The 12,682-nt window shown below is 44.3% G+C and overlaps 1 protein-coding gene and 1 long non-coding RNA gene across 3 annotated transcripts; one reads left to right on the top strand and one right to left on the bottom strand.

Moving 5' to 3' along the window:
• Nucleotides 1–470: 470 nt before the first annotated feature.
• Nucleotides 471–6,086, bottom strand: LOC139830524 (uncharacterized). Of its 2 annotated transcripts, XR_011742792.1 has the most exons (4): nucleotides 5,948–6,086; nucleotides 1,466–2,046; nucleotides 1,116–1,384; nucleotides 471–1,003 (listed from the first exon to the last, which is right to left on the bottom strand). It is a non-coding gene; the product is annotated as an uncharacterized lncRNA (long non-coding RNA). The 2 variants fall into 2 exon arrangements; XR_011742791.1 differs by lacking the exon at nucleotides 5,948–6,086 and having other exon boundaries at nucleotides 1,466–2,203.
• LOC127347171 (probable indole-3-pyruvate monooxygenase YUCCA11) lies at nucleotides 3,994–5,439 on the top strand. The gene is made up of 4 exons (XM_051373388.1): nucleotides 3,994–4,605; nucleotides 4,730–4,963; nucleotides 5,041–5,163; nucleotides 5,260–5,439. Exons 1-4 carry the CDS (start codon nucleotides 3,994–3,996, stop codon nucleotides 5,437–5,439), a joined length of 1,149 nt encoding a protein of 382 aa, XP_051229348.1.
• Nucleotides 6,087–12,682: the final 6,596 nt, after the last annotated feature.

Raw genomic sequence — 12,682 nt, 5'->3', positions numbered from 1 at the left:
AAGAGTCTGTTTGGTTGAAAGGTTTGTATGCTGAGCTTTGTGGAGATGATTCTTGCATTAACTTGTTTTCTGATAGTCAAAGTGCAATATACCTTACTAAAGATCAAATGTTCCATGAGAGGACAAAGCACATTGATATCAAGTACCATTATATTCGCGACATTGTTGCTCAAGGTAAACTGAAGGTATGCAAGATAAGTACTCATGATAATTCTGCTGATATGATGACAAAGCCAGTTCCTGTTTCCAAGTTTGAGCTTTGCTCAAGCTTGGTTGGTATAACTGTTTAGCCTAAGTGGCTGTTGGCGCCAGCAAGTGTTTTTCTCTTTGTTGTTCAGGAGATTGTTGAAGTTCATGCTACAAGATGGAATTTGTCTCAAGGTGGAGTTTGTTGTATTGTGATCCAAATTCATATACTAAAGGGAGGCTAACTTCTGACGAGCGGAGCGAGGCCGGTACGGATCGTTGGCACCGCCTATATATACATCTTGTAAGCCGCCGGCTAGGGTTTATCAGATTATAAGATAACCCACGGCGTTTGTAAACACCCTCCGATATAGTGAAGTTTTGCTGGCTGGCGCCCGTGGTTTTTTTCCCTTCTGTGTTGGAAGGGGTTTTCCACGTTAAATCTTGTGTCCCCTGCGTGTGTTCTTGTTTCGTTCTTCGTTATTTGCTTGTCGCTTTTATAACACCGGCCCGCTGCCACCAGCACTGGATTGCCGGCATGGCAGGCTGCTGACGCAGGCCCCCATCGTCCATCCCGTAAATCGGAAACAGAACAGATGATCTCTGCCCGTCAGTTAGTAAGCTGCATCGCCGTCGACTCGTCCCTTGTCCTGTCCTAATCATTCTCCCAACGCATGCCGGCCGATCGTCCGGTTTGCCGCCTGCAGACTGCACGCAGCGAGCGCTCCATCATCTGCAGCCCTCGCGCCTTCACACGTCTCCCTTAATGTTAAAACACACGCTGCAAAATGCTTTCTGCAGTCAACGGATCCAGGCCCTAGAAAGAAATTGATCAAAACATGAGTAAAAGTATTAAGCTTTTTCCATGGCTTATGGGCACGGACAGTAGCATACAAGGCGTGGGCTGCACATTGCAATTATATATATACCTGAAGTGCGCGTCGGAGAGGGCGAACAGGGTCTTTGGCGGCATGGGAGCCGAGCCACGGGGTATGGCGACACACAAGCTTGCCATTGCAGCCAGCATGCACCTTGCTCCCACCGACGGCCAATTCGATATACCACATCTCAGGAGCCATATGCCACAGCACGAAGCAGCCTGGCTCACCGCAGCGAGCAGCATTGCAATTCTTAAAAAGGTGACCGGCGTTCTCAAAGTCAATGGCTGCCATGCGCACCTTGCCAATGACATAGAACCCTGTCACACATCCACCATCAGTAAAACACTCATTTTTTAGAATACACTTGAGAAAATGAGCTAGTGAAATTAGTCCCTCACCATCATGAACAACTACCAAAGTCAACCATCAGAACAACCAACCCAAGTTGGACTCAAAATCAGGTGTGCATATGTTGATTCTCATCATCTGATCCAAACGGCTCAAGACGCCTCACTGACTCCAGAACAGCAGTCGGATGGCGCGAGACACTGAGCCCTCCAATGCCAAGCACTGACTTCACTTTGGGCACGCTCATTGAGTGTAGCGGCGGTGTCGGCAAGTTACGGTTGCACCGCTGCAGTGAAAGAACACTTGGAGTTGCTGTGTTTTTTGATGTATATATCAGTAATGTGTCCCTGCGTCGCAAGAACAATGAATAATATCTGTAGATGAATTGGTCATATGTGTGCCGTGACACACCGATGTCTTCTGCAAGGACCCGTTGGTCTCTCTCCCTTGCCACCATTTGGCTCCTCCTCTTCACATACATATTGTTTGCCCTTCGGATCCGGTGTCACATTAAGCAACGATGGCACAGATGGGGCAACTGGCTTCGGCTCTGCTTAGTGAAGGGTCGGCTCTGCTTGGTGAATGGCGACGGACTGACAGTGTCTTGGCAAGCCTGCATTCCACCTCTCTCCTGCACACACAAAGCCACTTCCCACAAATCAAAGACACGCAATTAGCTGCTCAAACAGACCACTTTATGTAAACAAGGAACAATTGTTACTTCATATATAAATGATTAATAGTGTCATCATCAGCACCTAATGAACAATTAGGAACCAGAGGAAATATCTTACGCCGGAAAATAATTTTGGCTAATTATAAACACCTAGCTTCTGTGCACATCCAGAAATACCCTGCCATATATTTTGCACGGGGATTTGAAATCGAAAAAATAGTAAGAGAACAAAAAAATTGAGTTGGTGTATATAAACCTGAAAACATCCTTCCTTAATACCTGGTCAAAGAGTCCTTGGTTCTCCATCATTATGTTCTGTAGTCACCCTCAAATAAGAACTGATTGTAGTCATCCAATATTAGACCATATGTTGTGTGTTTCCGGTTCTCTAGATGCACATAAGTGCTCATTCATGTACTTGCAGACACAATGCACCAGTTCATGTATTTCTATGCACAGGGAGTTGGTGCAAACAGGAATGTGCATGTTGTATTCGGTAGCGCCACATTACCACTTCTTGTTGCCACATGGATTAAGATCATAAACAAAACAATGTATCTCTCCTAGAGATGCATACATGAAACCATACTAATCATCCCTACTTTGTCTTTGATGTTTTTGATTGCAGGTTTGAAGAAGATTAGGAGAAAAAAAAGGAGAAGACAACGATAAGAATTAAGGATTTTCTATTTCATTTTTACTTTGTTTACTTGTAATTATGCCATCTGGATTTAATCTTCTGATTCAAACTGCATTTAAATTATACATTCCAACCGTGTACATGTATTCTGTTTGAGTTAATAACATTCTGCTTTTTTCAAATACTGAGTTAAAGTTCATATCTAAAATTTGATCTTAGTTGTGTTTGTGCATGTAAGTCATTTAATTACTTGTTATTTACCATGTGTTCCAAAATAGCAAAATAAGCAAAGGTCATGCTCATGCCCGATTTAATAGCTTCTTGCCAATCACTTTGATTACTAAAAGAACTTCTATTCCTTGTCCTCGTTGATAAACTACGGCTTCTCATATGGCATCTTTGTTATTCTCATGTTTTACAAAATAAAAATCCAAGTAGAATACAAGGTTTAGTCTTTGTTCTATTTTGCTACTTTACATCACTCATGTAATCTAAAATTTCCATGCACATAAGACATTCACGACTAGCGCATAACCATCAACTAGAAGCAAAAAAGCGAGAATAAGCTGCACAAGAGTTCACATATGTAGTGTGCAGATTATACCATGGTGGAATAGTTCATTGACACGAGAAAATGTTGTGGTTTGCCTAGTCTAATGCAGAATGTTGTCAATCGAAGATGCACTTTGATCTCTTGGGTAATCAAATAATAATGTTTATAAATGCACAGTGAGAAATCCTTCAGTTTTGGTCAAAATGTTGAGAGACGTTGACTCATACTTATTGTATCAAATTTCAGTTTATATTGTCAACAAGTGCAGGAAAGGAAAGAAACACTTGGAATATATATACTCTGAACATATATTTATCCTGGATGAATTTTTATTGATGATGATAGGAATTAAAAGAAAGAAACACTATTCAACTATACACTATACCCAAATATGGCTGGTAAGTTTCCAAAAGAAGGCAAGCAATCGGGATGGCATTTCTTGCCTATTCTGTAGCAGACATGGTTTCACACCAACAATGGCATCTATAACATTCCAATTTTCAGGTTATATGTGTCAACTGATCTTTATCTCTTTCCGTGTCCCTTAATCTTGGTACGCGACATTTACAAGCATATATATGCCTCATATGTGACTATCTAATCCACAGATTCATTCAGCTAGCAAGCAAACACATACCTCTTCTTATTCTAAGTCTCCTAGCCTAGCACTGCACCCCTTCCCACAACTTCGCCAAATCTTGTCTTTGCAATGGAGAATGTAGTGGTGCTGATTGTTGGTGCTGGGCCAGCAGGCCTCGCAACAGCAGCGTGCCTTACCCAATTGTCCATTCCCTATGTCATCGTCGAGCGTGAGGACTGCAGTGCGTCACTTTGGCGCAACCGCGCATACGATCGTTTGAAGCTGCATCTTGCGAAGGAGTTTTGTGAGTTACCACACATGTCATATCCAGCAGATGCACCAACATACATACCAAAAGCCCTATTTGTCAAGTACATAGATGACTATATTGAGTGTTTCAATATTCAGCCGAAGTATCTCACTAGTGTGGAGTCATCAACATACAACAGTGAGAAAAAAGTTTGGTCCATCGTGGCTCACGACATGGCAGAGTGCAAAAGAATAAATTTCACAGCAAAGTTTCTTGTTGTAGCAAGTGGTGAAAATAGTGCAGAGAATATTCCGGTGATCCCTGGACTTCAAAATTTTCCGGGTGAGACCATCCACTCATCAAGATACAAGTTAGGCAAGAGCTTCTCCGGTAAGAGTGTGCTGGTCATTGGATCTGGCAACTCCGGGATGGAAATCGCTTACGACCTTGCGACCCATGGTGTCAATACTTCAATTGTTGTAAGAAGCCCGGTATGTGCACTATATATTTTTATTTGGTAATGGGATACAATTTCTTAGTATAACTACCAGTAGAATGATATTTTAATTTATCTTGTATGCTGCTAAAGATGTGTCACAAATTTTGTGGATGCAGATTCATGTAATGACAAAGGAGCTAATCCGGTTGGGGATGACACTAGCCCACCATCTTCCGCTGAATCTAGTGGATAAACTCCTTGTTATGGGGGCAAAATTCATGTTTGGAGACTTATCAAGGCATGGCATCACAATGCCAAACATGGGTCCAATGATGCTCAAGTCAAAAACCGGCCGATCCGCTGTGATTGATGTCGGCACCGTTGGTTTGATAAAAAAGGGCATCATCCAAGTAAGTATAAACCTTTACATATACCATATGTAGATTTACTATGCCATTGTATTAATATTTTCTTTACCAATGTGTAGGTTCAAGGAAGCATTAGTGAGATCATGGGAAATATAGTTAAATTTCAAAGAGGAGATGAAATATCATTTGATGCAATTGTGTTTGCAACTGGATACAAGAGCACAGCAAATATGTGGCTTAAGGTACTCACATAGTTTTTGAATATGCCTAAGTTATATTCTTTCTGCTGCAACAATTGTTAAACTCCTAACCAAATTACATCTTATTTATGAGTGCAGAATGGTGAGGGGATGTTAAATGACAATGGGCTGCCAACCAAAGAATATCCGAATCATTGGAAAGGTGAAAATAGGCTCTACTGTGCTGGGTTGGCGAGGAGAGGGTTGGCTGGTATTGCCGCGGACGCCAAGAATATTGCCAATGACATCAAATCTGTGATAATCTCTATGTCCAGCTAAAGTAGATGATATATGTAGTTTAACATGCCAGGCGTGTTAGACTTTTTTTTTTTGCGAATAAGGTGTGTTAGACTATTGATAGTATCTTTTGGGCAACTTCATGTCATGTCATATCGAGGGAGTAAGCTCTGCTCTTGTATGCTATCATCAAGGGTCTCCAGTTCTTCTACTTTCGTTGTGTAAAAGAGCTTCATTGTCTGCCGTGTTCTATTTAATTCAATTCATATACGCAAATGTCTTGGGATCACTATCAGTCTGTTCCTAAATATAAACCGATGGATTAGTGTATTAGAGCAAGTCCCATCCGGTAGCTATCTGGGACACCAAATCGAAACTGCGTGCATGACTTTGGGCAAAAAAGGCACTCCAACCCAAACCAGGCGCCAAAGGTCCAAAGCACAAGTTAAAAACGGAGTATCACCATCTCAAAAAAAAAAAAAAACGGAGAATCACCAAATTCCTCCGCGTAGGAACCTGGGGAGTGGGGAGGAGTAGGCAAGTCACGAACCTGGGCTAGGGTTGTGCTCTTCTTCCTTTACTGCGTCGCCGCAACCTTGTTCTGCCACCCCGTGACGCTTGTGATTTTGGGGGGAAAAAGGAGCACGGGAGTGCGGAGGTTGCCTATAGCAGCTCGATTTGATTTGATTTGCTCGAGCAAGGGAGACGAGACGAGGGGAGGTGGCGGGCTTGGCTCCTCTGCAGTCACGTTATAACTGTACAGATGCTGTAGCCCTTTAAATCTGCCGTTCAGTTCAATCCAATGGTTCTCCTTTCTCTTTTTTTTTTTTGCCTGGTCGCCTTTATCTCCTTTAATTCTGTTTATTTATAATTGGAAATATCACACCCACGGGTCGACCGCACAGACGCCGCGGAGCTGAGAGATGCGTGCATGGCGGTCCTCAAGTTTCCTGCGCCGCGCAGGTGAAGCTAGCACTCTCGCACGTACTCAACAAACCATCGCCAGACCTCCTCCCCGAAATAGGCTTTCGCCCCGCTATATTAATATAGCAAACCACCCGATACAACGAACAAGCTGGGCCGCAGCACAACCAAGCCCAAAAGAAAGACAAAGAAAGGAAAGAAAAACTAATGCCGACACCGGCAGATCGACGAAAACGATGACAACCCGCAACCGCTGCACCCTCTGGAGAAGTACCACCACGCTCCTAGCACGCAGAGGCACCGCATACTAAGCAACACCTTCACCAAGGAAACGACGACGATGCCGCTGCTGCCCGGACTAGTCCTTGGATTTCCCCCGGTACGCGGAGGGGATTGAGGAGGAGGTACACCCGACGCCCTTCAGGAAGGCAAGGTGACACCCGCAAGCGTCACCACGTCGGTGTCGAGCATGCCAACAGGGATTTCTCCCGACCACCAAACCGACCACCCCAGACGCTCCGACGTGCTCCACCTAACATGCCGCCCACCAGCACACGCCACCACGGTCTTGTAGCCATCCTCGCCGCCCAACTGTCGTCACCGGAGCAGGGCCTAGAGGAAGAAAAGGGATGCAGCAGGGACGGGGGTAGCCCCGCTGCTACGCTGCAGCTGGATGGCCGAAGTGCCGCCGCCACCCACCCATCGCCGCCCTGCCTTCTCCTCCTCCATGGAGCGCCGCCGGCGTGCCAAACACAGGTCGACCGCTGAGCCCGCCTGGGCCTAGATCTGGGCCGAGCAGGCCTGCCATGGCGCCGCCTACGCTGCTCTGCCGCCAACGGCCTCGCCGCCGCCCCTCCTCCCACCCGAAGCACAGTTTCCACGCTGCCACGCCGGACCGACGCCCGCCGAAGTGCACCGCCGCTAGCCCGAGGTCCCCGCGCCCCAAACTTCGCGGCGGGTAGAGTCAACCCCGCCGCCGCCGCCACCGCACGGGCAACACCCGGCGGCACACGCCGACGGTGGCGGCAGGGGAGGGCGGAGGAGGAGGTCAGGGGGAGGCTGGTGAAGAGGCGCGGTCCGGCCGCCGCGGGGGCGGCGCGGGTCGCGAGAGGGTTTCGGGAGCTTTGTTGGACTCTCGAGAGGAAGAGTGCCCACGGTGGTAAACAGGGGTACTTATCACCATCGCTAGACCTGCTGCAGTTGTTTGATGAGGAATTCTTCTGATAGCCCACAATCGAAGAATTGAAACAACTAGTTTTCTTCTCCATGATCCGCTTTACATTCATAGAGAGCTTGGTCTTCATAACGTAAGATGGCGATGGTGTACTTGAGGATCTTGTGCTCCAGTCCTGGGTATACGAGGCGGCCAGCTCCGACCTCCGACGGCGCCAGCGCAGTCCATTTCAAGGCGGCGACTTCCGACCTCCGGCCAGCGCCATCAGTAAGGGCCACCGGCGCAGCGTCTATGCGTGCTCCTTGTTTTTCCCAGCTCACAACAGAATAAGGGGAGAAAGGAGAGCTGTTAGATTGGAGTGAACGGTAGATTTTAAGAGCTACAGTACATATACAGTAACAACGTGACTGCAGAGGAGCCAAGCCCGGAGGTGGCCTGCTCGATCGTGGGGGATTCCTATTCTCCACTCACAGCGGGAGCTATCCGGCGCTCCGCACAGGGCGGACTAATTCTAGGCAGTGTCTGGTTTTTCCAGTTTTCTTCAGATTCTTCTTCGATTTTCCTGGTTTTTTGGCGGTTATTTCGATTTTGCCAGCCAGTTTTTTTTGAATTTCTATCATACATGAAATTCTCAAGTTTCTCTAAAAAAATTAAATCAGAACTTCTTTCGAATTTTGAATGTTTTTGAAATTCGAACATTTTTCAGATCCAACTAATTTTAGATTTGATTTTAAAGAAAAAATCAGATTGGTACATTTTTTAAATCCGAAAATTTTCAGATTTGAACATTTTTAGATTTAAACATTTTTTAAATTTAAACGTTTTCAGATTCGGAAATTTTTTAAATTCAAACATTTTTCAGGTTCGAACAATTTTTAGATCTAAACATCTTCTGGATTCAAATTGGGAAGTTCAAACATTTTTCAGATTCAAACAATTTTTAAATTTGAATATTTTTAAAATCTATTTTTTTTATGAACATAAGTTCTGGGGTCTTATTCTAGTGTACACACGAGGAAACACTGAAACAAAAATGGGCCAGCAAAAATTGGAACATATACGCGCGCCACTATTCTCTACTGCGAGAGGGAAATTACAACAAATTGAGTACACGTGCGAACGAAGAAATTGGAAAACATCTGCCCAGCTGATGTGGGACAGCCCATCGTAGCCAGGGTTGTGCAGAGCCAATTGTTTGGTCCGCTTAAAGCGCACAATAGGCACTCCCCCTCGATCGAACTAGTTGCTTGGTGCAGCTACTCAATCATAAGGATAGCTCGGTATGCGCAGCCCGGCCCGGCCTAAAGGTTCTGGGCGGGGCCAGGCATCAGGGCATGTATGTTAGGCGGGGCTCGGGCCTGAATCTTGAGCCAAACGTTGGGTCAGTTCAGGTTTGGGCCTACAAAATATGTGATTTAGACAAGAGCCAGGCTGGACCGGGCTTTTCCATGCTTTGGAATGGGTCGGGCTTGATTTCTAGTCCTTATGGTCTGGCCAGGCCAAACTGGCCTATATTTAAGCTTCGGGAATTTTTAGACCGGTCCGAAGCTTGACCCGGTCCGGGTTTTGACTAAATCTTGAGGGACAGAAAGAACGAGAGTAAAAAATAGTCGAACTCTACGCATTGGAGATTTTTGGCTCGAGCTCCACTGATCTTGTTATTTTAATTAAAATTAGAAATCACATTTCTGAATTTTAAAACAAAATATGAAATAAATAATTGTTGATGTATCCATAAACATGCAAAATATTACACAAACAACAACATCATCAAAAGAATTCCTAAGTTAGGACAAGCTAGATATGAAACCCAAAAGAAACAAAGGGAGAGCGTTCAAAATGGGAACCCGAAAACGTTTAGCTCGCCCCTGCGTCTCTCCGCTCTGGGGCGACACACCCTAGCGCCTCCCCTTCCTTTCCTTCTCCCTCGGCACTTCCGGAGGTGACTGTCGGGAAGCCCGCGCATGGCCACTGAGGAAGGTAGCTGTGAGGTTCTCGTTGCTTCGCAGCCCACGCGGAGAGCTCATGCATCTAGGGGGCGGCCTCGTCAAGCGGTGACATTCTCGCTACTTCGTAGGTCACCCGGAGAGCTCAAGCATCTAGGGAGGCTGCCTCACAAGGTGAAGGCGGAGTCAATCTGGTGGTAGGAGGCGCTTGCCGGTGTTGGTGGCTTTCCTTGTCGGCCGCGAGGAGGCGGTGGTTTGGGGAAGCACTTCATGTGAAGTGTACATTGACATTTGCTCGAGACAAAAGACTGAACAACATCATATTGGTTTATAGAGGATATCAAAGCCCTGGCTTGTTCTTTATGATATGTGACTTGTTGTCCCATTCGTCTTTTGCTAAATAATTTAGCACATATCGTTCGTCGAGTTGAACATTTGGTTGTTCCCTCTTTCCCTTAATGATGTCCTGAAATGTATCTGTGGCACCCTTTGTAATGATTTGTTTAAGTGAACAAAGAAGTCCTGAACTTTCTAAGTAAAAAAAAAAAAGAGAGCCTTTGGACCAGTTTTTGAAACATAGGGAAAAACAAATGAGTATTGTATGGGGGCTCCCTTGGATATGCGCTCTGTATCCGAATCCTACCACGGACAAGCGCAAACTGAGCTATAGACGACGCGGAAGGAGCGGAGGCGACGATGGCCAGACACAGCACACACACGCCGGCCGGCGGGTGCTGCTGAACAGAAACAATACAATACATAGTCTGCAGAAGGATAGGGGATGGTCGTTGCTCTTCTTTCTCTCCGAGGCTGAATGCCGATCACCGCCAAGCTCTTCTACTTCCAGCGCCGCCGCCGCTGCCGGTGGAGCCCACTGACGACTCCCTGAGCCGCGAATTCCCCGCCCCTGAGCTCTTGTAGAAGGTAATTACCTGTGTCACTTCTACTGCAACAGTGTGCTGAAAACTGAATATTGTCGGATGAGATGTTTGTGGACTTTCTCAATCAGACTAGCAACAAAATTACTATGGGATCCTGGAGCTCCTGAAAATCTGCACTCATATACTGCTATTGAAATAACTGCAATAGTTGTACTTGTCCTAGCTCATCCATGTTCTACATGCGCATTTGTAGTGGTTAAGATGCACAAGAATGTGAGTGAGTTCAGAGATAGACAACTCGCATACATGCCTCAGACTACAAGCATTAATGCTTCTAAATGGGTAAGACATATGGTCACTGTTTTGCGTTGCTGGTCACCTTCATTTGAAACGGCCAAACTACAGTGGGACCCTGGAATTGCAATTTCCTATTACGTGTATGGATTCCTGGAAATCACAGCCGTTTGGACACAGGCCACTACTCAATGATTTAAAATGTCAATTACCAATGAGCAACACTTCTTGCAGTGAAGACAAGTTCATCAACTAGAAAGGTGTCCATGAGAATTACAATGCCAAGAAGTTTCTGCTACTTTCACTAAAATATATTCAGATCTGGAAAATGGATATCATCTCCATTACATTCCTGCCTCCCTGGTGTGATGAACAAATTCTGATGGATGAATTGACAATGAAACTTGTCCATTGATGAGCAATGGTCTAGGGGGGGGGGATAGTATGTGTATGAGTACTAGTGGGCTAATAACTGTAAGGGCAGTATCGGAATTCCACCTATGTTGTCATGTTCTAGTTGGTTAGGTCTATATAAGCCTACCCTTGTATCATGTTGCAATCAACCAAGAAATATGAACCCTAATTTTATCTTATTCTGTAATTTACCTTTCATTTAGTTCTAGCAATTTATCTCGAATTCTCCTCAAATTCCTATGCTTGATGATCCTCTTCCGGTCAGATCCATCGGATCCTGACAGCCAGCCGGGTTCACCCCCTTCGCTCGGCGCACCACAAGCCGGTGAGATGACCATATACAGTCGCCTCTACCTCTGTCATTTTACATTTTGGTAAAGAGCTACCCAAGAATTTGTTTTTGCTGACATCGAGTTGATTAGTTCAATCATAATTTTCAAGGAAAGAAACAGTGTCAAATCGATGTTTCATTCAAACTGATAGCAAATGCCTTGTGAGGGTGTCTTACGTTACATTTATGTAAAATAATTTTGCATTTAGTTTGGCTACACATTTTGACCATTTCAGAGTTCATGAGTGTATGCGAAGCTTTGAGCATTTGACAACTAGAATGCAAGTAGCTGCAAAATATGTACAACCTGCTTCCATGAGATTTTTTTTTACTTATATATTCTCCGTAAATGCTTTTTATGTTAGTCATGAAAACCCACAGGGTTCGACAGATTTTGAACAGCACTCTTAGTCATTTATCACTCTGAAATTGCTAAATAGTTTCTCGCTTTTGCATCTAAATTTTGGGGAAAAAATTTGTTTAAACGAACGTCTTCCATACAAGATGCAGCACAAAAATGTAAATGTCTTCCAGATTCAGTTTGCCTAGCGTACCAACTTTTGTGAAGTATCTATTATATACTAAAAGTAAAATAAGAAGTTTTAACGGAGACACCAGGTTAATCCACATCATCTTAATTAATTTTGATAGTTAGATCTAAAATATATGGCTCAGATTTTATGAAGAAATAGTAGTTACGTAACATGTTTGACACATGTTTGACACGAAAGAAAATCAGATCTCACAAACGTACGTGACATGGACTGCTTTAATAAAGCAATATGAGTTATGGAAAATTGTAACTGCTGGCGTCATTAAAAAACATATCTATCTAGAAAACTAGCAATATTGTGCGAAACGTCATTGCTGCTTGCAAAAAAAAAACCCCTACTTACCTACGTCAGTTTACAAAATCAGCCTAAGACTACTTTTTATTTTATTTTTGGACCTGCAAACCAAGCCGATAGCTACTTGTGTTGGAACGTCATAGCTGGAAAGAAAACCTACGTGAAAAGGAGGTGGCAAAGGATATGGGTAGTTTAGACCTACTTAGCTACGTCAGTTTACAAAATCAGCCTAAGACTACTTTTTATTTTATTTTTGGACCTGCAAACCAAGCCGATAGCTACTTGTGTTGGAACATCATAGCTGGAAAGAAAACCTACGTGAAAAGGAGGTGGCAAAGGATATGGGTAGTTTAGAAAAAGTTTCAACATATAGACTGTGACAATACGTAATTGCTCTGTTTTATATACTAAAAGAAATATACAGATGTCATGGTAAGCCACATCAATTAAATTATTTAAATAGTAAAATATAT

This window comes from Lolium perenne, chromosome 4 (assembly GCF_019359855.2).
Source record: "Lolium perenne isolate Kyuss_39 chromosome 4, Kyuss_2.0, whole genome shotgun sequence".
NCBI classification, from domain to species: domain Eukaryota; kingdom Viridiplantae; phylum Streptophyta; class Magnoliopsida; order Poales; family Poaceae; genus Lolium; species Lolium perenne.
This window is presented reverse-complemented; position numbering and strand designations above follow the sequence as displayed.

Coding starts and splice junctions, on each gene's coding strand:
- LOC127347171 (XM_051373388.1), top strand. CDS start 3,994: ATGGAGAATGTAGTGGTGCTGATTGTTGGTGCTGGGCCAGCAGGCCTC. Junction 4,606..4,729: donor CAATTGTTGTAAGAAGCCCG/GTATGTGCACTA, acceptor TTGTGGATGCAG/ATTCATGTAATGACAAAGGA. Junction 5,164..5,259: donor CAGCAAATATGTGGCTTAAG/GTACTCACATAG, acceptor TTATGAGTGCAG/AATGGTGAGGGGATGTTAAA.